This window comes from Cervus elaphus, chromosome 11 (genome assembly GCF_910594005.1).
Source record: "Cervus elaphus chromosome 11, mCerEla1.1, whole genome shotgun sequence".
Taxonomy (NCBI): domain Eukaryota; kingdom Metazoa; phylum Chordata; class Mammalia; order Artiodactyla; family Cervidae; genus Cervus; species Cervus elaphus.
Window position 1 is genome coordinate 16,903,888 of NC_057825.1, and position 23,937 is coordinate 16,927,824.

The 23,937-nt window shown below is 50.4% G+C and overlaps 1 protein-coding gene across 9 annotated transcripts in view; it reads left to right on the forward strand.

Moving 5' to 3' along the window:
• Positions 1-21,990, forward strand: part of RNF144A (ring finger protein 144A) — a 123,364-nt gene extending 101,374 nt beyond the window's left edge. For all 9 annotated transcript variants that reach the window (XM_043916978.1, XM_043916979.1, XM_043916981.1 and 6 more), the window contains 4 exons: positions 2,136-2,343; positions 3,878-4,025; positions 10,986-11,075; positions 17,734-21,990. In XM_043916978.1, coding sequence (XP_043772913.1) covers positions 2,136-2,343; positions 3,878-4,025; positions 10,986-11,075; positions 17,734-17,865 — 578 coding nt within the window. In that variant the 3' untranslated portion in view covers positions 17,866-21,990. The remainder of the gene's footprint in view (positions 1-2,135; positions 2,344-3,877; positions 4,026-10,985; positions 11,076-17,733) is intronic.
• Positions 21,991-23,937: the final 1,947 nt, after the last annotated feature.

The following is a 23,937-nucleotide window of genomic DNA, read 5'->3' on the forward strand; positions in this document are numbered from 1 at the left end:
GCGCCCACATCTTGCAGTGCCGTCCTTGGGGGGCCGTGCCTGTGGGGGCCCCATGATGTAGTTGAGGCAGGTCCAGGCTCATCCAGCCCGGAGCCTGAACTGCTGGTAGAGAAGTCCAGATGGGGGCAGGGGAGGGCCGCCAGGTAAAAGGCACAGCACTCTGGGGGAGCAGCCTTTGGATTTCCTGCCCCCTCCCCACTGTGCCCCAGGCCACCCTTCATCCCTCCGTCCTTCTTTCTCCTGCCCCCTCACCCCGGGAACCTGCAGACCGCTGTCCCCACACGCGTGCATTTTCCCCACAAAACCACCTCCTCCGATCTGACAGCCAGAAACAGTCTTATAAAAGCAAACACTCTCAGCTCATGACAAGACCTCATTTTACACATTCACTCACCACTGAGGCCTCAGGAAGATTTTATCTTATTATCATGAACATTGATGAGAAAGTATCACATTTTCCTGGATGCCAGAGTTCCTTTGTATTAGCAAGTCTTCTAAACCTTCTACTGGACCTATCGGTTTGATAGTTTTTGTGCTATTGATTGTGCTCAATCGCTTTAGTCATATCCAACTCTTTGTGACCCTAGGGACCATAGCCCACCAGGCTCCTCTGTCCATGGGATTCTCTAGGCAAGAATACTGGAGTGGGTTGTCATGCCCTCCTCTGGGCGCTCTTCCTGACTTAGGGATCAAATTTGCATCTGCCTGTATCTCTTGGATTGCAGGCAGATTCTGTACCCACTGAGCGACCTGGGAAGCCCCTAGGTGCTATTGATTAATTCACCTTTTTAAAATAGGGTAGGAGTCAGCCAACCATGGCTGGTGGGCCATATGCCTGGCCCCTGGCTTGGCGTTATAAATAAAGTTTTATTGAAACACTCCTTTACAGATCAACACAGCTAGCTGCCTTTGTGCTACCGAAGTAGAGCTGAGTAGTTGGATGGAGACCTCGTGGCCCTTAAAGACTGAAATACTCAGGGTCGGAATTAGATGATAAGGTGGTTTTCAGTCTGTTGGTACCCGACAGGAACTTGAGGGCTGAATCTGGCTTCCAGTCCAGGGAATGTGGCAAACACATGCCTGTTGAGGAGCAGCCCAGCCCACCTGCAGCCCATGACAGCCGCAGCCTGCTGGGGGTCCCAGTGTCTACACGTTCCGTCTCTGATGTGGGTGAACCGGCCTACTCCAGCATTGGCAGTCACATGGCCGAGAAGAGCCTTTCATTGCTTCTAGGTTCACAGTGAAATACAGTCCGTTCCTTCTCAAGAGTGACCCTGGTAATAGCTTGCAAATCAGTGGCCGACTTGGAGGCCTTTGCAAACACCCTGTAATCCTTTGGCCTCCTCGCCTTTGGGTTCCGGTTGGGTGCTCCCTCCCGCCGCCCAGCACTCAGAGTCCAGTCACACCGAAGAGAGGGCCATGGGACCCGTCATCCGGCTCACTGTGGTGGGCGGGACAGCTCAGGACCCTCTATTTAAAGAAACGTGAGATGTGGACACAGATGTGAAGGCATGCGAGTGTCACGGGGTCCTGTTTTTCAAAATCAGCTTTCTCACCAATTTCATTAAATCAGGCTCCACTTCAGAGGGAAAACCGGCTGTCCAAGAATGAATTTCACACAGTCCTTAGCTCAGGGCTCTGATGTGAATTTGGAATGGAAACTGTTGTAGGCAGATGCGCCCTTTGATGAGAAGAGCCAGACATCTCCTTTTCGTCTTATCCTTCTGTCCTTACCCTACATTTAGGGGTGTCCACAGCACACCCCGCCCGAGGCTGTGAGCCTTCAGACAGGCTGCTGTGGCAACGCTGTGTCTCAGGGCAGGCAGGTGGGGACAGGAGGCACTGGCTGGACCATGGGGTTTCCAGAATGGGGCTCCAGAACCTTGAGGACTCTGGGGGTACTTGGGGGTTTGCTCTCCCCCCACGCGAGTGGGCTGGGGAATGGGGAATGGCTGGAGGGAGGAGGGGCACCCAGGTGGGTCCCAGATTCTAAAGGGCATGTTATGTCTGACCTTGATTTTCTTTTCTCCCTTAAATACAAGAAGCTGTATGCTGACGTGTCCATCTGTTGTAAGCCCCACCAGTTCCCTGGTCCTGCAGACTCTGACTCGCCCGTTTTTTTCTCTTTGTGTCAGAGGTGCTCCTGGACCCCTGTCGGACTTGGTGCCCAGCGTCTACCTGCCAGGCGGTGTGCCAGCTCCAGGAGATGGGGCTACACACCCCCCAGCTGGTCCAGTGCAAAGCCTGTGACACGGAGTTCTGCTCTGCCTGCAAAGCCAGCTGGCACCCTGGCCAGGGTTGCCCAGAGACCATGCCCATCACCTTCCTTCCCGGGGAGACCAGGTACCTTCCAGCGTGTCTTTCCTGGTCACCTTGTGCTAATGAATGAAACAGAACCTGTTGAACTGGTGCATGCCTCACAGTGCAAGGGTCTCAAGCTTAGGAAGACCCCAAGGGTATAATCGTTTGTTGGTGGTGGTGGTTTAGTCACTGCGTCCGACTCTTTTGCGACCCCATGGACGGTATTCTGCCAGGCTCCTCTGTCCATGGGATTTCCCAGGCAAGAATCCCGGAGTGGGTTGCCATTTCCTTTTTCAGGGGATCTTCCTGACCCAGGCATCAAACCTGCGTCTCCTGCATTGCAGGTGGTCTCCTGTGTTGCAGGCAGATGCTTTACTGCTATGCCACCAGGGAAACTTGGGTGATTGTTTGGAAGCTCATCGGTCCTCAGATAACCTTGTAAAGTGATGACGTATTTAACCCTTACAGTCACTATGATGCTTGTGTAAGGTCCTACAGTCAGAATGCATTCAAAATGCCAGAATTGGCTCTCAATTTCAGTGAATCTCTACTCATGAATGCTTTAGGTTCTGCACGGTCTGCGCAGTTCTGTGGGGAATCACGTTCCCCTCGGTAAATGCCGTGGGTTCATACGATGTAGCGAATTCACCCCATAATTGGTGAATTTGAACCACTTCTTCAGAGGACTCTGTGCATTTTCAGCTGACATGAAATTTAACAGCATGGGCTGGGCGTCCTTCTACAGTTAAACCTAAGAAGATACCTAGCTTGTCATTTTGTGAGCAGCATAGAACCCTCGCTGCCACTCACTGGGCACTTCACACAGGCTTGCCCTGCCCAGGGCCTTTCATGCATAATCCCGTCTGCCACACTCACACCAACCAGAAGCTGGGACTCAGAGAGGTTGCCACCCAGCCCGTGCGCAGAAGAGCCACACTCGAACTCAGGCTTCAGCCCGTCCACGCTTACCCCCGTGGCCTGCCCAGCCCTCTCAGGAAAATGATTTTGTACAGACGCCAAGTAGATCTAAGTAAGTGATTAGCATGTGTGTGTTTTTGACATTTTTTCCCTTTGATAATAACAAAAAGCATATCATGTATTATCAACCTTTTGGAAAGTATACAAATATATGAATAAGGACATAAAATTTGACCATAATCCCATCACTCAGAGACCTCCCTTCTAAGCCTCTGCCCTGTTTTCTTTGGTTTGTCTGTACACATCTAAATTTAGATCTGTGCTGACCTTGCTCATTTTTCCCCCCACCATTGCTGATTCAGTTTTTTTAAATTTTTTTGGTGATTATTTTCCAGAGTTTGAGATTCTTTGGTTTTGACTTATTTCACTTAATAGCAAGTGACCTCATAACAACCCACTCCAGTATTCTTGTTTGGGAAGTCCCGTGGACAGAGGGGCCTGGCTGGCAGCAGTCCCTGGGGTCTTAGAGGGTCGGACACGACTGAGCACACACACAACCTCAGCCCCTCTAGTTGAGCTCGTGATTGCGGGGCAGCCCCTGCCGGCAGGTCACCCCGGAGCCTCCATGCACAGCCTGACGGGGTCTCTCCCGCTTTAGCTCCGCTTTCAAGCTGGACGAGGACGATGCGCCCATCAAGCGCTGCCCCAAGTGCAAAGTCTACATCGAGCGGGACGAAGGCTGTGCCCAGATGATGTGTAAGAACTGCAAACACGCCTTCTGCTGGTACTGCCTCGAGTCCCTGGATGTGAGTACCAGTTGGGTGGGGGGTGGGGCTTCGTGGGCCAGGCTGAGCAGGAGGTGTGGCCCAGCCGCTGCACGGTGACTCAGGGGATGCTCCTGGGCCACGGAAGTCATGCCGACAGGTGTTCATTCTGTGCCTGTGAAAATATGAGCTCATGGGATGCAGTGGTGTCAAAAGACGGGAGTTGGTACAGGAGCTCCGAGAGCGCAGGGTGGGCTTCAGCCTGGGTTTTCAGGGAGTGGGTAGATCTCAGCATCTTAGGTTTCCGACTGTGGGGCTGTCTTAGCTCAGGCTGCTGAAACAGAATCATCCCCGCCATCAGGGAGCTGAAACTGGTTGCTGATCTCTTGGTTGTGGGGGCTGTACGTCTGAGTGCCGGCGGGCGTGGGTTCGGGACCCTCTTCCTGGTGTACAGGTGCCCGCCTTCCTGCCATGGCCTCACCTGGCAGAGAGAGGACCCTCTGGACCCTTTCCTGTTCTTGCAAGGACACAAATTCCATCATGGGTGCTGCAGCCTCGTGACTTCTTCTGAACCTGATCACCTCCCAGAGGCCCCACTTTCAAATCCCATCACACTGGGCAGTAGGGCTTCCCCATAGGAGTTGTGGGTGGTGGGGGGAAACACAAGCAATCCATCACAGGGACCATTCCTGGAAGAGCAAGGATGAGGGCCGTGGATGCCCGGGACGGAGCAAGTTGCTTCAGTGACAGTCGTGTCGCCTGCAGGGCCGAGGAGCATACAGACCCTCTGCCGTCTGGCCTCACATGGCCACCTTCTCACAGGTGTACCTCGTGCTGTTTGTCTCACAGGGAGATCCTGCCAGGGCACCATGCCCACCCCATCTCAAATCCCTGCCTTTGCTGGAGCTCCCAGGCCTAAGGCAGACCATACTTCTTTCCAGCTTCCTGTTCACGTTCTCATCTGTATCAGGAGTGGGCATCTTGCTGACATGATGACATTATGGCTCCAATTTTATAAGAGTTTATTTGTACATCTGTTTCTGAAGTGTGTTAGTGGCTTAGTCACGTCTGACACTTTGTGACCACATGAACTATGGCTGCTGGAGAATGGGATTCTCCATGCCAGAATTCTGGAGTGGGTTTCCATTCCCTTCTCCAAGGGATCTTCCCAACCCAGGGATCAAACCTGGGTCTCTCGCATTGCAGGCAGATCCTTTACCGTCTGAGCCACCTATGATCAAATAGAACTAATCATCTATTAAAATGATTGTAGTTGGTAACAGTCAAAGCCTATTGAATCATATGTCATAAAGGGATGGCTTTATATTTATCTGTCCTTACAGCGAAGGTGTGTCTGGGATGGATCCAGCCCATCCCATAATAGTATTAAGATTTAATTAGAATAAAAGGAGGTCGGAATGGCCCCGTATTTACCTTAATGGGAGCTCACCTGTCTGACAGCCGCTCCTTCTCATCCTGACCGTCTGCAGTCAGAGCATCATGTCTGGGTGAGTCTACTATTGAGAGGTTATCACAGGTGATTCAGCTTTATACATCCTTGCAGAGAAGGGTCAACTCGGGCCGCACAGGTGAAGGAGAAAGAATTCTTAACAGTGTGCAAAGTGGGAGAACTTTGAAAGTTTGCCTGTCCCAAGATGGACAGGTCTAGAGACTATCAAGAAGAAAATGAATGTCTGTTTGAGATGGACGCTTGAATAAGCTAACAGGTCTGTAATTCAAAGGCCACCTATAAAAATACTATACAGATTGCTTCTTTCTGGTTTTTCCTTTCAAAAAGCCTGTTGCCCCTTTGTTAACTTTAAGTCACTAAAGGTATAGGAGATCTTTGTGTAACTGAACAAATCTGGGGAGTATATTGCCATCTTTCTGTCCTGGAGGTTTCCTTTCCCTTTCCTAAGCAAGTTTAATAAGTCACTTTGGCAAGGTTAATTTTCTCTAACTTAAAACCAATAATAGGTTTGTTCACTGACTTTATGCAATGGGAAGGGGATATTTTGAATGATATCTGAAGCTTTACCAAGTCCTTATGGTCTTCAAAGTCTATATGTATATGGTTTCTCTATGTATTATATATATATGTGTATATATATATATATGTATATAGGGCTTCCCTAATAGCTCAGTTGTGGAGAATCTGCCTGCAATGCACAAGAACTGGGGTCGATCCCTGGGTCAGGAAGATCCCCTGGAGAAGGGAATGGATACCCACTCCAGTATTCTTCCCTGGAGAATTCCATGGACAGAGGAGTCTGAAAGGCTTACAGTCCATGGGGTTGAAAAGAGCCAGACACGACTTAGTGACAAACACTTTTCAGTCTATACATAGTCTTTCTATATATCGGAAAGATCCCCTGGAGGAAGACATGGCAACCAATTCCAGTATTCTGGCCTGAAAAATCCTACGGACAAAGAAACCTGGCGGGCTACAGTCCACAGGGTCACAAAGAGTCAAACATGATTGAAGTAACTTAGCACATAGTCTTCTATATTATATAATTCTATATATACTCTATATATCATACATAGTCTATTTTATAAATATATGATATATAATTTTACACTTCACTGTATTTTTTTTTTTGAAAACTGATCATTATTATATTATCTACTCTCTGTCCTGCAATTTCCCATTCCTTATCAACTTTTCCTAAAAGGGAAAGGAAGTGAAACACTAGTTTTAATTACACATTATCAAACCTCCCAGTGTATTCTGGGGGTAAGTATTAGACGTGGACAGACACAGAGCCGGACTTCCAGAGAGACCATAGCTTTGCTGTGACCTCTCCTGCGACCTTGACATCCTCTCGGCCTGTCTCCCTTGAGCCCAAAGCTGTTCCCTCTCTGCTCTGGTCTCTGGAGAGACACCTTGTCTGTCCGTCCATGTGTCATCGGACTCAGTTCTAAAGCACAGTTCCTGCCAGCTAGAGGTCCCATTGTTTTCAGGCTCCCAGGGACCAAGGCAGCAATTTCCTCCTCGAAAGCCAGCATCCTCTAGGCTAGGAGTGTCCTGTTTTTCTCTGTAGATGAGCAGCTGCTGCCTAGTGACCCTGTGGCCACAGAAAGCAGACCCTGAAGGACAGGGAGTCTGCTCTAGGGCAGTCAATCAAGGACAGTAGTCGTGACTCTAAGTGTGTGAACCAGGTCTGGAAGCAACAGCACGTCCAGAGCGGAGACAGGGCTGGCAGGTCTCCCATCTCTCCCGGGGAATTTTCCTTCCCTGCACCAGCTCCTGAGCACCCATGTGCCTCACGGAGTTACCCCTCATCTTCCGCCGCTGTCTTCCATCCTGGTCCTCACCCACCCACCCAGCTGGGCCGGGCCCCCAGTCCTCCAGGGGAGGCCCTGGACCACACCCGCTCATCTGCTGCACTGCTGACCCCACAATCACTACTTATAGTCAGGGGGGACCCACTCACTTTCTTTCTTTTGGGGGCAAGTGAATCGTTACTATGTATGAGGTGCAGCCTCTGTGCTTTGCTCTGCATACCTCTGTTACTTCATCCAGCCGTCCCCAACCTTTTTGGCTCCAGGGACCAGTTTCGTGGAAGATGGTTTTTCCATGCACGGTGGTGGGAGGGTGGATGGTTTGGGGATGATTCAAGGGCATTACATTTATCGTGCACTTTATGATTATTGCATCAGCTCCTCTGTAGATCATTAGGCATCAGATTCTGGTGTGAGAGGTGGAATGATTATTTCCTGTTTTTAAGAAGCCCACGAAGGTTAGCGATCTTTTCCCAAAGCCCCGAAGGAGTGAGGAACAGACCCAGCATCCATTCTCGGGTCTTTCAGACTCCAAACCCCAGCGCGTGGGTTAGACTGGCCTCTGTCAGGCAGGCCCGACTCAGGGGAACAGGAAGTCTCAGGCCTTCCGTGGTGGGGCTGCTCTGAGTTCACTCATTCGTCTCTGAGCATCTGGCCACTGAGCTCTATTGCCAGCTCCATTGTTTCTGCGTTCACCCAGGAGCTTGATGCGGCTCCTCTGGACAATGTGAAGGAAATGTTCACGCTCACCACCCACCTGGGTTCCTGGCAGGCCCTGCGGTGCTTATTCCCCAGGCCTTCATTCAGGAACTTACGGTCACAATGAAATCACTGTTACATTGTGAAAGCATCTTCCAGCGCTTTTGTCAGGGGGAAAGCTTTCATTTCGTTCAGGAAACGTGCCATGAGTGTCAACAGCCCCGCTCTGCAGGAAGTGGGGGACTGCCAAATTGAGGCCCGCAGAGTCCGTGACCCCGAGGAGTTGGTGACCCCCGGATCGAGAAGCCCCCGGTAGCACTAGGTCCCTGTGGGTGGTGCCGCAAGGCGATGCGTGTGGGGTCTCTGGCAGCCCCTCCGGGGATGGGGGTCGGTCCCTGGGTCCAGCGGCATCGAGGGTGTGGGCATAGCTGATGGAGAGTTCACTGACCAGGCAGAGGGCAGAGTGTGGGAGGCGGGCCATCTCCAGAGAAGAGGATATGGTGAGGAAGGACATGAGCTGTACGTGGCCTGGGCCTGGCTGAGGTGGGGGCTGTGACTGGGGCCTCTGGGCCGAGATGGAGGTTGACCTCCATCACGGGCTCATGGCCCCCAAGCGCTGGTCCACGGCAGGTTGATGAAGCTCACGCGGGGCGTCTGTAACCCGGGCCCACCCTGGACCCCGAGTCAGGAGCTGCAGCCCCCGAGGGCTCCTGGTGACTGTAACAAGCAACAGGGTATGAGCAGCTTTGCCGGAGGAGATCCCTGAAGACATAGCCGATGGGCGAGACAGCACAGTTCGCCTTGTGTTTCAGAAGACAAATCCAAACAGTATCCAAGAGCCTCCGGAGCAAGACTTTGTGAAGAGCAGCCTGGCAAAATGAGACCCCAGGTGAAAAGTTAACCTCCGTGGTATGTGAGTGAAAGAAAATAGAACGAGGAGTTCAAGGAAGAGACAGTGCCCAGTGGACACAAGTCATCAGAAACGGCTTTGAGAAGACATCCCCGGCCGGCCGAGCCGTGTGGTCATCTCCGCCCATGTTCTTCTGGACAGCTGGGGGGCTGGGACTGGGGGTAAGGTGAGAGGGGGCAGGCTGGGACCGCCCACCTCCCTGGAAGGCATCTCATTACCACCCCCTGAAACCAGAATTTCCTGCTGCTCCAGGGCCTATTCAGGCTCCAGGAGGCTGACCTATGAGATCATCAGACTGGATGCCGGCAGTTCCCAGGACCAGAGGAGGGCTCCCGGGCAGTGCCACCCGTTGGGATGCTAAGGGACACCATCGTGACCAGCTCTGCCCAGCTCCAAGAGGAATGGCTTCCTGTCTCAGACACGCTGGCCCAGGCTCATTTGCTCTTCTCTCAGAGAGGGGTTCTGTTCACGCTCTCGGTTGCATGAAGAAACAGCATGGGCCTCCCTTCTGTGCTGCTTGCTGAGCTGGTTCTCCTTGTGGGTGATAGGAGAGAAAACAGCCCCTCCTGTGAAGGAGGAGCAGAGGGGTTTGTGCAGAAAACAGCCTCCTGCACCTCGGTTCCTGCTTGCTGAAGTCTGGGTGCCAAGCTCCGAGCCGGCGATGTAGTTACCGAGGCTGACGTTGCTTCAGGGGCCTGACTCCAGGAGCCCCTGCCGGTCTGGTGAAGACTCCCAGGTGATTAGAGGTGGTGGTGGCGGTGGGTGGGTAGGACGTTTCCGCCAAATCAGAAGGGAGTCTCCTCTCCGTTCTAGACAGTCGGGGGCACTGTGGACGGAAGACTGGTCTCCAGCCAGCTCTTGAGCCGTGAGAGTTTTCTGGTCTGAGAGGAGAAGCACTTTCTGAGTGAGAAGGCTGGCCCTAGAGGCCGAGGATGGACCATACACACACCGGAAGTCATCTCATCTGGGAGTAATTCTGCCAGGGCGGCAGGAAGCCGGGAAGGCAGGGATTCCAGGGAAGAAAGCTCAGCCCTGGGTCTGCTGGCAGCTCCCGGAGCGGCCCAGCCTCTGACCTACTTCTTCAGAAGCCCTGCATCAGCGCGGATTCCTGGAGCCGGAGCCAGGCTTGGACCAGGGCCGAGGTGAGAGCAGGGCTCCCTCTCGTGGCCTGTGAGCCTTTGGTCACGGATGATGGAGGGGGCCAGGAGGCCAGGCTGACTACAGCCCCTTCCGTGAACTTGCTTCCTCTGCTGTTGTCTGTGTTCCCTCGTTTTGAGTGGTTTTTTTTTTTTTTCATTTAACAAAAAGGTTTATTTGGAATGCTGCTGCTGCTGCTAAGTCACTTCAGTCGTGTCCAACTCTGTGCGACCCCATAGACGGCAGCCCACCAGGCTGCTCTGTCCCTGGGATTCTCCAGGCAAGAATACCAGAGTGGGTTGCCATTTCCTCCTCCATTATTTGGAATAACTTTCTTTAATAATTCTACATTTTTATTCTGGGGAATGCACAGGTATAGACAAGACAGTTTTTACCATTTATTGAAAAGGTGTAGTCTTTATAGTAATTTTTGTATTAATTAGTTTTTTGTATTAGTTTTTGTATTAATGAGTTCTTTGTTTTAGTAATTCTACATTTTTATTCTGGGGAATGCACAGGTATAGACAACACGGTCTTTCCCATTTATTGATTTAAATGTGTAGTCTTTGCAGTAATTTTTGTATTACTTTTTTTTTGTATTTTTGTATTAATTAGTTTTCTGCATTCATTTTTATATTAATTAATTTTTGTATTCATTTTTGTATTAATTAGTCTTTGTATTAATTCAAAAAGATAAGCCTGTTCTTTCCTGTAAAGAATTCTCACTGCACTTGAACTAAGACTCTGGAGCGCTCAGCAGAGAGGAGTCTGGGATGGCCAGCCAGAATCAGTCAGTCAGTTTTCTTTCTTCTCAATCGGATACCTGAGATAGGAACTCTAGTTCTAAATATTAGGAAAGGAAAGAGGGAATATGGGAATATGACAGGCTGCTGCAAACCTCGGGAGCAGGCGGGACGCGCTGAGCGGAGCGTGCTGTCCCACGCACCTCTGTTCTTTCTCTCCCTCCGCAGGACGACTTCCTCCTGATCCATTATGATAAAGGGCCCTGCAGGAACAAGCTGGGCCACTCCAGGGCGTCTGTCATCTGGCATCGGACACAGGTAGGAGGCGGCGCGCCTGCGGTTTTGATCTTGGGGACAGAGCCACAGAGAGAGAGAGAGAAACAGGACCTGTGTGTGTCATTTCCAGGAGACTTGCCAGCTGGTCAAAGATCTCTCATATAGAAAAACAGCTAGTAAATGCGGTACCTGCCAGAGTTTTTCCTGGACCGAGATTATGCTTTCGGTAGGCCTGCCTAACATGAATGGTGCTGGTGGTGGTTTAGTCACTAAGTTGTGTCCAACTCTTGCAACCCCATGGACTATAGCCTTTTAGGTTCCTCTGTTCATAGGAGTCTCCAGGCAGGAACACTGGAGTGGGTTGCCATTTCCTTCTCCAGGGGATCTTCCCGACCAAGGAATTGAACCCAGGTCTCCTGCATTGCAGGCAGATTCTTTACCTAACATGAATACGCCCCACGTTTTAGCATGCGGTGGTTCTTCAACATCAGCCGTCTGGTTGCTTGTGCCTACTCCCGGCCTTGGTCATGGCATGCTGTGCGTGGTCCATCCTTGCTGACTCTTATTGAAGAGCTTCCCACAGAGGCCCCCGGGTGAGCGCGTTAGTCACAGGGAAGGATAAGAGGGAAGGGATGGAAAGGTCCCCACACGGTGATGTCTGTGCAGCCGGTCGGTGGGGTTATTCATACTTTCAGCAGATGTTTACCTCCTCGTGTGTGCCTGGCGCTGTTCAAGAGCTGGAAACACTCTGGTGAAGGAGATCGATGGATCTTTCCCTTACGGCCCCACATCTCCTGTAGGGACAGTGAGCCAGGGGCAGCATATGGTGTGAATTCAGCTGTAGGGGAGGGGTGATCGGGAGGGGTCTTTAGATGGTGCGGCCCAGAAGGCTTCTTAGAGGTGATGCCTATGGCCAAGGACTGAGTGATGGGGAGCTTGTGGTGGGAGTAGGTGGGACAGGGCAGAGGGGGCTGTCCAGCCAGAGGAGGGACAGTTCATACAAGGGGACAGTGTTGGGCCAAAGGACAGAAGTGTGGCGTGGAGGTCCATGCGGACAGAGCAGGAGCGGGTAGCAGTGGTCAGAGATGATCAGGGTGGACACCATGGGCATTGCAGGCCATGGTATGATGTTCAGGTGTGCTGCGGGCGTGGAGGGAAGCCCCTGAGGGGACCGGCAGGCAGGCCTCAGTGCACGCCAGCTCCTGGGGTAGGGAAGAGCCTCAGTGGGCTCCAGCCCTGTTCTCTGGCACATCTCAGCACAGCCCCGAGGCAGGCCGTCTGGGAGACACAGGAACCGAGTCTCAGGCGGTTTCCTAGGAACAGAGACGGAGTGCCTGTGACTGTGCTTCTCCCGTGATCCCTGCTGCAGACCCCGTGGCAGGGACGACGGGTCCCCGGCCGGCCGACGGTAGACAGTCTGGCTTTGCAACTGTCCTCTCCGCCTGGTGGGGAGGCCGGGGCTGCAGACAGTATGTCAGCAAAGGCCCGTGGCTGCATTCCAGGAAATCACTTTTAAAAAGCAAGGGGTGGCATTGACTGGGGTGCAAGTTGAACAACTGAGTGCACTAAAACCCATGAATTGGGCATTAAGTGGCTGAGTTGTAAGGTGTGTAAGTTACAGCTCCATAAAGTTGTAAGAAGAAAACAAAGCACAGTGGACTGTGAACTCCATCCGGCCCGAGGGCCAGTCTGCTGACCTCGGTGTGAGAGCGGATTTGAGCTGCATTTTACTTTGCCTTCCGGGCCAGCATGGCCAGCTCCAGGGCTCCCCGGCCCCCTTTATGCTGGAATAAGACACTGAACAACAGAAACGGACTCTTGCGCAGTTCTAGAGGCCAGGAGGCTGAAGTCGAGGTGTGGGCAGGGCCTCTCCCTTGGAACCTGTAAGAGGCTCCCCCTGCCTCCTCCAGCTCCAGGTGGGACCCTGCGACCCTGACTTCTTGGCTCACAGGTGTGTCCCTCTGGCACTTCACCTTGTCTCTGCGTCCAGACGTCCCTCTTGGTGAAGACACCGGTTGTAATGGATTAGAGTCCATCCTGGGAATGTCATCTCAACCCGATTCCCTCTGTAAAGAACTGAAGAGCCTCTTGATGAAAGTGAAAGAGGGGAGTTAAAAGGCTGGCTTAAAACTCAACAGTCAAAAAACTTAAGATCATGGCTTCCGGTCCCCTCCCTTCATGGCAAATAGATGGGGAGAAAGTGGAAACAGCGATACATTTTATTTTCTTGGGCTCCAAAATCCCTTTAGAGACTCTTGGACAGCAAGGACATCCAACCAGTCCATCCTAAAGGAAATCAACCCTGAATATTCATTGGAAGGATTGATGCTGAAACCCCAATACTTTGGCCACCTGATGTGAAGAGCTGACTCATTTAAAAGACCCTGATGCTGGGAAAGATTGAAGGCAGGAGGAGAAGGGGACAACAGAGGACGAGATGGTTGGATGCCATCACTGACTCTACGGACATGAGTTTGAGCAAGCTCTGGGAGTTGGTGATGGACAGGAAAGCCTGGCGTGCTGCATTCCATGGGGTTGCAAAGAGTCAGACTGAACAACAACAAGAGCAATCTCCGTAAAGACCCTGTTTCCAAACAATGAGCTGTTTTCTCTCCTTCCCATGTCTCCACGTGGCTGGAGCCACAGCGAGCTTCCCAGGAGCGCCTGAGTGCCGGTGGAGACTGTCACCCTGTCTGATAGCAAGGTTGGGCTGTGTGGTCACACCTCAGCCCTCATGCCTGTTCATTCTCAGGAGTGAGTCTCATGTTTCCGGGGTTGTAAGCGGCGCTGGTAACAGGCACTTGGAGAACAGGCCCCGAAGAAATGCAGAAACTTGGACAGGGCTTCCCGGCCTCCACCGTTGTTGAGGAAGAAGGCTGTGGACGCCTCCCACCAGCTCTTCTTGACCTCATCGGTCAGCACCTTCTAGGGGCAAATGCTCAGCGCCAGCTCTGAGCCACCCCTGGAGGCATGTGAACGAGGGATGCATCCTTGATCTCAGGCCCCTCTCAGTGCTGGTGAAATTGAGCAGAGGCACCTTCAGTGTAAAGCAGGCAGGCTGCCGGCCCTCTGAACTCATCCATCCCCTGCCTTGAAGCACACACATGCGCGGCCAGTGTTCTGAGAATTGTTATCAGCTGGCCATGGGGCAAGGGCGGGGGGCAGGCTACACTGTAGTTTTGGTCTCTTCTGCAGTGTCAAGTCTCCTGGGATAGCCGTTTCAAGCTGCCAAGGTGATGCCATTGCATGGAGAGCTGGGAAGAGACGTCAGAGCAGCCCCCTGTATCCCCACACAGCCTCTCTGGCCTGACCTCCGAGCACTCAGGCCGCATTCAGTGCTGGGTTTCAATGAATGTAATGTTCTGATTGTTTCACCACAGTTATGACTTGGCTTACCGCCACCAAGCCCTGGAGTTGTATTGAAGAACTCTCTCTAGGGGAGAGGACTTAGAACCTCCCAGACTCCACTGGACTGGTTCATCCTATACCCACATATTGGACATTTGTGAAGGCAGAGACCCTGGGCTGTGTTTTGAGGGCTGGTGATGGTCACACAGACCAGGCTCTGCCCTGATGAGTGGGTGCTTTCAGAAACAGTCTGAGTGGGTAACCGCTCCTTTAAATCAGGGTTTGCCCGGGGTGAAGGGTCCTTGTTTCACGTGATTCCCTCTTTATCCTCTGTCCCCACAGTATATCATTTCTGCCTGACTTGTTTATAAGATGGTCACTAAGGGATGATTTTTGTTGTGGGATATTTTGCTCCCTGTCTCATTCTTTTCTGTCGGCTGACTTCCCTTCTGACTATACCTGTTTCCTCCTTTTATATGGAAGTGGGTCCTGGCTGCTCGCCGCTCAAAAGCCGAAAAAGAGGCCAGGTTGGTTGGAAAGAAAGTTTGCTTTATTTTGGAAGCCAGCAATAGGGTGGGCTGGGAGGGCGAAGGGTGGACCCCTGTCCAAAAGCTGACTTTCCCACCACTCTCTGCAGTCAGGGGACAAGAGCTTTTATAGACAGAAGGAGAGGGCAGAAACCGCACAGTCAGCTGTCTGTCACCTTCACATTGGTCATCGGTGGTCTGACCAGCGTCATCTTGATTGTTCTAAGTACAGTTAATCTTTAGTTCCAGGGTTGGTTGGTCCCCATCTCCTTGAGGACAGTTGTCAGAACTGTGGCAGCTCGTGTCGTGACTGCAGTCTGGTCATCATGTAATTAACGCCTCCACCAGGTGGGGGGTTCACTATCTACAAGACAGCTCACAGGATACGGCTCCGAATATTATCTCTAGCCCTTGAGGAGGAACTGAAAGTCCTTGACCTCGCTTAATGACTTAAACTGTTGTTATTTGGTCTCCTTTTACTGTTTGCCTTTGTTTCTGCGTATTCTCACTTCTCTGATCAAACTTGTTCTTTGGCTCAAGCATTTCCACAGACGAAAGGCAGACAGAGGACATAGGGTGGGGGCAAGGACCTTAGGGTTCTGCTTTGTTTCTCTGTCACCAATTGGGAACAATTGGGTATGGCTGGTTCCACAGCATGCCGAGAACGAGACAAAGTAGACAGTGAAAGCGAAGGTGTCTTATTGACCAAGGATGTGAGCATCTGCTCAAGGGTTTTGGTCTGTTTTTGATGCAAGACTCCCTGGCTCCCTGGAGAATGAGAGTGTGTTCCCAGTGGCTAAGGTTGTTCAAGGTGCCCTGCAGATCAGCGATGCCTTCCTGTGGGTTTTTATGTATTCTGAAATAGCCGTGTGCGTGATTTTATCAGAGTGTGATCTGAATTCAGACCTCACAATTGCACCACTGATGTTAAGTTCAGACAAATGGACTTAGCCAGCTCGTCAGAAAGCCTGGACTCACACAGTCTAATTTATAAACACCATATGATGTGTGTGTGTGTGTGTGTGTGTGTGTGTGTGTGCAGGTGTATGCATGTACCTGTGATAGTCTTCAGGTAAAATCAAAAGTCAAGGGACACTTTCGTTCACCCCTCTGTGATGCTGTAGCATATTATCATATTTCAGAGCTGATACTAACCCTCAGAGGTGTTTTACTTCATTTGTTTATTTTATCATTGAGAAAACTGCTTCCTAGGTGGTGCTAGTGGTAAAGAACCTGCCTGCCAAGGCAGGAGACATAAGAGACACGGGTTCAATTCCTGGGTCGAGAAGATCCCCCTGGAGGAGGAAATGGCAGCCCACTCCAGTATTCTTGCATGGATAGGGGAGCCTTGGTGGGCTTGAGTCCATGGGGTCACAAAGAGTCGGACACGACTGAAGTGACTTAGCAGGAAACCCAGAGAGGCGAACACACTGAGTCAGAATTAGAACCAAGAGCCCCGGGATTTACATATTTATCGCTCTGAACACTAGGTGGCAGATAAACTCCACCTTCAGTTCAGATTCCGGCTGTAGGAGCTGATGGAGGGAGCCAGGTAAGGGACAACCTCCCAGCTTCTTTGTCCAGCTTCCTTCCCTGATTTGAATGACAGCATGTGTACACTTGAGGCTTATATCCTTTGGTAGGTACTCATCCCTAGGGGTAAACGTATGTTTTAAACCAAATCAAAATTTGTAACAGTACATGTTGGACTTTAAACTCCAGGAATAACATAGGTCTTGTTGTTCAGTCACTCAGTCGTGTCTGACTCTTGGTGACCCCATGGACTGCAGCATGCCAGGCTCCCCTGTCCTTCACCATCTCCTGGAGTTTGCTCAAACTCATGTCCACTGAGTCAATGATGCCACACAGTTTCTGGTTACTCCCTAATGCACCTGTGTGTGCCTTTCTGCTCTTCCACATGGAGTGCCTTATTCCAGGCATTCCTGTTTACCACCCATCTCCTCGTAAGCCTTTTATAATCTCAACCGTTTTCTGTTGCACACTCTCCTGCCCATGGCTCATGTACGTGTCCGGCTCTGGGTTTCCTTTACACCTGGAACCTGATCGCAGTTTTTGTAAACTGTATTATTATCAGCTGTAATCATGCTCTCTTTCCACCAGCCTGGGTGGTAGCTGAGAGCCAAGGTCTTCTGTGCCTCTGTGTTTGCAGCACCTAATACAGTGTTGGGCTCAGAGGGTGCTTAATGGCTAATTGAATCTATTATTGAATGGATGTCTGGTTACTTTGATGAAAGAAGGGAAAGGGAAAGGAAGAAGAAAAGGGGGAAAGAGAGGGAGAATGAAAGGAAGGAAGTGAAGGGAAAGAACTATGGGCAGATGGATGGATGGGTGAGTGGATGATGGATAGATGGGTGGTGGGTGGATGATGAGTGGGTGAATAAATGGGTTGATGGATGCATGGATGAATGATACAGGTTGTAGATAGATGGATAGATGGATGGATAAGTGGAAGGAAAAATGATGGACGTATGGAAAGACGGATGGATGTTGTGTGTATAATGGATGGATGGATGAGTGGATGCATGGACGGATGGCTGGATAGATGGTGGATATACATGGGTGGATGATGGATAGATGGGTGGCTATAGGTGAATGTATATATGTATGTATAGATGGATGGATGGATAGATGAATGGATATAGGTGGATATAGGTGGGTGGATGGATGGATAGATGGATATAGGTGGGTGGATGGATGGCTGGGTAGGTGGGTGATGGCTGAATGGGTGGTTGTGCAGCTCGTACTTAAGCTGTGGAACCTATAGACCAGCCCCCTTACCCTCTGCTCCTGTTTCCTTCTTGCAGGTCGTGGGCATCTTTGCCGGATTTGGGCTCCTGCTCCTAGTGGCCTCCCCTTTCCTGCTCCTGGCCACTCCGTTTGTACTTTGCTGCAAGTGCAAGTGCAGTAAAGGTGACGATGACCCTCTGCCCACCTAGAGAACGGCGCGATGCTGGAGCAGGACCCCCGCCTGCGGGAAGCGTGGTTCCCCCACCCCACCCGGCTGTCCCCCTCTCACTAAACATCTCTCTTGCCTTATGTGCCCCATTGAGCTTCACAGTGTCACGCCAGGACGCCGTGATTCCAGGGACTGATGTCAGGTCATCGGCCGAGGCCCCAGGTGCGGTCACCCCCGGCATGGGGGAGGCAAGGCTGGCGTGGGTGGGGCGCCTCACACAGGGTGGGTCTCCGCAGACTCGCCGAGGGAGGTGCTGTGCGGAGCGCCCCCTACCCCGGTGACGTTCTCCCCATCCCGCTGGACCGGGACCCTCTGATGTTGCCGAGGGGATCATCTCAAGCAGAGTGCAGTCTGTCTCCTCCCTGGCTTCAAGCTGGCGCCTCCTCGTGGCTGAGAGAAGTCCTTTAAGGATCGCGTTTCACTTCAGACAGAATCCGAGTGTTCTGACTTGAGAAAAGCATTCTGTTTGGGACAACTCTTTTTATTACTAATGGCATTTAGTAAAATCCTTTTTAGAAGGCTTCCCCCCCTCCCCCAACCAAGTAGTGAAAAATCAACATGGTGCATCGAAACCATTGTATGCCTTCTCTTGAGATGTGCGATTTTAAGAAGTTATGGTTAAATGGCCTTTCTGGCTCGGCCACTTTGCAGGAGATTTAGGAGGCCTTGTGTACTCTTTGTGTCTTTTCTTGACGCTCATGGAGACTTTTTGGATTGCTGTGCTCTGTATACTGTTATCAGCGTGTTTCCCTTATCACTGAGTTTCTTTTGAACATACTGATGCATTTAAAGGAACATCTCCACCCTAGGTTCGCCTTTCGTTTTTCTCTCTCTAGTGATTCAGCTCGGCTCACAGGGCTCCTCTCATGTCTTCAGAAACTGAATGTTTTACTTGGTAATAGTTTTATTGAGAATCCCTGTGGTTTGGCCACAGCGTCAGTCCCCTCAAGCAGACAAAGCCAATGAAATAGTGACCCTGAAGTCCAGGGGAAGGGCTTCCTGGCAGGGGACTGGGGGACAAGCTTCTGGATGAAGGGCTTCCTGGCAGGGGGCTGGGGGACAAGCTTCTGGATGTTCACAGTTTTTGACATGACTGAGTTATTCTGGAGAAATCATCTCTCTTACACAGTTCCAAGTCCCGCTGCTTACCCCTTTGCCCCTGCTGAAAAAAATCTTCCGCTTCACTTAGTTGTTCTGATTGAGGGGGTATTACCACTCGGTCTTTTTACAGCTGTGTGTGACCGTGACCAGGGCAGGCGGATGCCCAGATCAATAACACATCCCGGGCTCCATAAGTTAACTTTGGGCAACGTGTGCTTTACAGACAGTTGGCTTTACTGTGGCTTTTAAAGAGCACATTGATTTCATCCAGCTTGGGACTTCTAAACATAGTAGGTGATTGTTGTGGATTTATCATGGTGGAACTTTTTAAAACTTATTGAGCATTCCACGAAAGAGTAAAATGAAAACGAAGTCTTTTATCTCTGTCGTTTGCTTGTGTCAGGCACGTTGGTACAGCGTGGTGGTTTGTATCCTTGATGTCTGCGTTTGTGTATCCATCTCAGGTCCTCGATTACCTTCTTGTAGAGAAATGACTTTTATTTGTTAACGTTTAATCAGCTTAGGAGAAACAGGACCACTCTTGCCCTCTAGGATTCATTTTCTTTTTGAAACTGAAGCCATTTTAGGGAGCCAGTCTGTGTCGAAATTATGTGCAAAACAGCCTCCATATAATTGCAGTTTGAAAACTCACTAAGAATGAGAACATGCCCGAGGCCATCTGCCTGGATGAAGCCTGGGCCCTGAGTCTCTGTAGCTGGAGGTGCTGCTATCAGGGTCAGGTCTGGACGTGGGGAATGGCTTTTCTGGAGAGAGCGACAGCGCCCTGAGGCCTGAAGTTGAGCTTTATGGCCCAGGCTTGAGAGCTCACTGTGATTTGTGAATGCCCTTTAAAGTTCTTATGGAAGATAGCAGGCTCGCGGCCCGTGTCCAGTGGCCCACGGGGCAGAGCTTCCCATCCTAGATCATCCTGTCTGTACTTGCTGCTGCCCGTCAGGTCCAGGGGTCCAGGCGGTAGTGCCCCTTCCTTCGGGGTGGGGACCAGAGCTGTTGGAAACGCTGCCTTGCCTGGGCCAGCGCTCAGGTCCTTTCATTCCTAGCAGGCGGGGCCGCCTGTTCTCATGGGGGAGTCCACGGGTAGGTTGTGCACACGCGGAGCCCCTGCCAGCCCTGTGCCTTTAGCCCTGACAGTTCACCGCACATGGTGCAACCCGGGTAGGACACACCGGGATTCTGGGGCCCCCCGGGGCCTGAGTCACATCTGCTTGCTCTGAGTTTTTACATCAAGCCTGCCTGAGAGTGCTCGGTGTAATTTAGGAAAAGCAAAAATAAAGCTGCCTGTTCCCTAGAAAGACACCGGCAGGGTCGCCTTGAGAGCCTTTCGGAGACTTGCAGCATTACCATCTGATGCCCCTCCTTTCAGCGAGGAGCGCCGTCCCTGTTGTTCATGGGGACACAGGATGGACCGGGCCTGATGTCAGGTGTATACAGGATGTGGGGAGATGGCCCGCGTTGTGGTTTCTGACCTTGCCGTCACTCCCAGGAAAGCCTGGGTGTTTGACACTGCAGATGTGGCTTTAATCGAAGATGACCTTTGACAGGTGGTATTCACACTGACCCTCTGGAAGCACACATCTGTTGATTCATTTAGAGGCCTTTAATTCTGGGGGGTTGGGGAGGGGAAGAAGAACATGGAGATGGACTGTGGCTGAGTGCCCCTGGCTGGGTGGGGGCGACGGAGGGTGTGGTGATCAGAGTCCTTTGGGAATGGATGGTGCAGTGAGGTTTCACTGGCCATGCCTGGGCTCTGAGCTGGGCTCCGCCCTGCGTCCTGTAGCCTGGCCAGCCCAGCTTCACCATCGTCACCGGGGACCAGCGCCTTCAGGGGCGTCATTATAGATGGTAACTCAGCAGAGACCGACCCAGGACCTGAGTGTAAAGAGAACCTTTGAAGGCCCGAATGCTGGCCCATCAGTGTTTCCTTCACCCCCGGGAGGAGCTAAGGAATGATGTCTGCCCCTCTGGAATCTTTTTAAAGGGGAACAGATTCTCTTTACAGCATACTGTTTCTTAAAACCGGTTTAAGAACCAGACAAATTCCTGATGAGCACATAGGACCCGGGGAAAGGGGCTTATCAGATATGCAGAAATTACTCCAAGATGATTTCATCTTTCTCACCTGTGTTCCAAAAGTTAAAAGTTATTTTGCAGATTAGAAGAGAGTGTTTTCCCTTGGTTGTATTTAAAAATGAGAGTACTGAAAAGAACCAGGGTGGGCTTTTTTTTTTTTTTTGTCTATTTCTCAGATTCTCATTGATGAATAAATACCTGTCTATGTATATATAAATCATAGTGAAATCATCAAGGGAAAACATTTTGCATGTATAAAGCTTCCTGAAGGTCTCTTTCAAAAATACCAAAGGTTGTTTATTCCTTATCATTAACCCAAGCCCTTATGAAAGTAAACAAAATGAAGAGTTGTGACGGGTGTTGTCAAAATTGCCAGCTGGAAAGAAGGGGGTGCATGAGAGCAGAATGACTGATGCGTCCTGACCCGGAGAGCCTGCTGTTTGGGGGCGCCAAGCCCATGCTCGCCCCTCCTTAGTTTGCACAATCCTGTCTTCCGAGATTCCAGCAGCCTTCAGGGAGGGGTAGGTACCCGACCTTTCCCTTATCTCATTTTACCGTGGGTGTATTCTACTCTTGTGTAAAAACATGCATGAATGAGTCATGCACATGTATACATTATGTATTTGACAAGTGGTGGTAAAAACAAACAAACAAACAAAAAAAAACCAAAACAAGTTTGGTTTGTGTTTTTGAAATGTCAGTACATTTTGTGCCACTCACACTGTGATGTATAAAAGAGCTGTTTGAACGCCTTTTAATGTCGTGTTTTGTACTTTGGAATCATATAGACAAGTTTGATTTGTAATTTCAATACATATTTTAAGTGTATTGTGTCTTATGTAGTTTGTCCCCCACCCCTTTAGAAGGGATTTCTTTTTAAAGATATTTTGGCTGGAATACAGGTTACTTTTGTAAATCCTGTCTGGCTCCATCTTTCTTACACTCTTAGTTGACTGCTGGCTTGAAGATTGAAACTATTGTGAGGATTGGAGGTGGACGGGAGAGGGTCCTTATGCCACTGGGAACACAGCTTTTAAAAAAATTGAGTTATAATTAACATGCAGTAGAATAATGTTATGGGTGTACAGCATTGTGGCTCAGTATTTTTATACATTATGAGATGATCACCAACAGTAAGACCAGCAACCGTTTGTCACATGGTAGCTCTGACTGTATAAAGGTGCTTCAGTCTTACTGACTCTATTCTCTATGTTACATGCCAGAACTAGTCTCACAGCTGGAAGTGTGTACCTCTTTATCTCTTTCATGTTTTATCTGTCCCCCAGCCCCCTCCCTCTGGCAACCACAATTGTTGTCTGTAACTGTAAGTCTACTTCTGCTTTGTTTCCTTTGCTCATTGCTTTTGTTTTGTAGATTCCACGAGTAAGTGAAATCACAGTCTTTGGGTCTCAATGTCTATGACTCATTTCACTTGGCGTGACACCCTTCAGACACATCTGTATATGCTGAGGTTTTCTCTCTTAGGAACATTCTCAACTCTCTCGAAACCAAAATCATGTGGGGTGCTGGGTAAGTGAACCCCAATTGTGCCTTCTCTAGGAAAATGACATCAGGAAGCACCTTAACCGCGGTTCTCTGCCTCCATCCATGGAGACAAGTACTTAAAAAACTACCGAAGTTTAAGGGAGCGTCGTAAGAATCAGTGATCATCCTGTCATTGCTAGAAAAAAAGAGTAAACATGGATGCTGAGTTTAATAGGAGAAAAAATTAGTAACTCTTGAGTATTCCACCTTGATTTTCATTTGCTTCATCTACATTTCCTGGAAGAATATATCAGTTCAGTTCAATTCAGTCACTCAGTTGTGTCCGACTCTTTGCGACCCCATGAATAGCAGCATGCCAGGCCTCCTTGTCCATCACCAACTCCCAGAGTTTACTCAGACTCATGTCCATCGAGTCGGTGATGCCATCCAGCCATCTCATCCTCTGTCATCCCCTTCTCCTCCTGCCCCCAACCCCTCCCAGCATCAGGGTCTTTTCAAATGAGTCAACTCTTCACATGAGGTGGCCATGAAGTATTGGAGTTTCAGCTTCAGCATCACTCCTTCCAATGAATACCCAGGACTGATCTCCTTTAGGATGGACTGGTTGGATCTCCTTGCAGTCCAAGGGACTCTCAAGAGTCTTCTCCAACACCACAGTTCAAAAGCATCAATTCTTCGGCGCTCAGCTTTCTTTATAGTCCAACTCTCACATCCATACATGACCACTGGAAAAACCATAGCCTTGACTAGACGGACCTTTGTTGGCAAGATAATGTCTCTGCTTTTTAATATGCTATCTAGGTTGGTCATAACTTTCCTTCCAAGGAGTAAGCGTCTTTTAATTTACTGCACTTATTAACATAAAATGAAAGGCTAGGAAAAGGCAGTTAGTTACCTGTCCTGTGGCTACAGTTTAAAACCCATCCTCGGCTTCCCCAGTGGCTCAGTGGTAAAGAATCCACTGCCAATGCAGGAGATGCGGGTTCGATCCCTGGTCTGGGAGGATCCCACATGCCGCGGAGCATCTAAGACACAACTGCTGAGCCCAAACTCTGAGCCGAGAAGATAGAACTGATGAACCCAGATGCCCTGGAGCCCATGTTCCACAACAAGAGAAGCCACCGTGATGAGCAGCCCCTCCACCGTGGCGAGACAGTGTCCCCCGCTTGCTGCTACCAGAAAAAAGCCCACAGAGCAATGAAGACCCAGCACAACCGAAAATTAAGTAATTAATTAAAAAATAAATATTAGCCATCCTTAGACTCTGGAGATGTGGGTGCAGGAAGGAGTATTCTGTGAGCGGATGACCCATTGCTGGCATTGAAGACATGGTGTCCCTGCTCACGGGGGCTCCTCG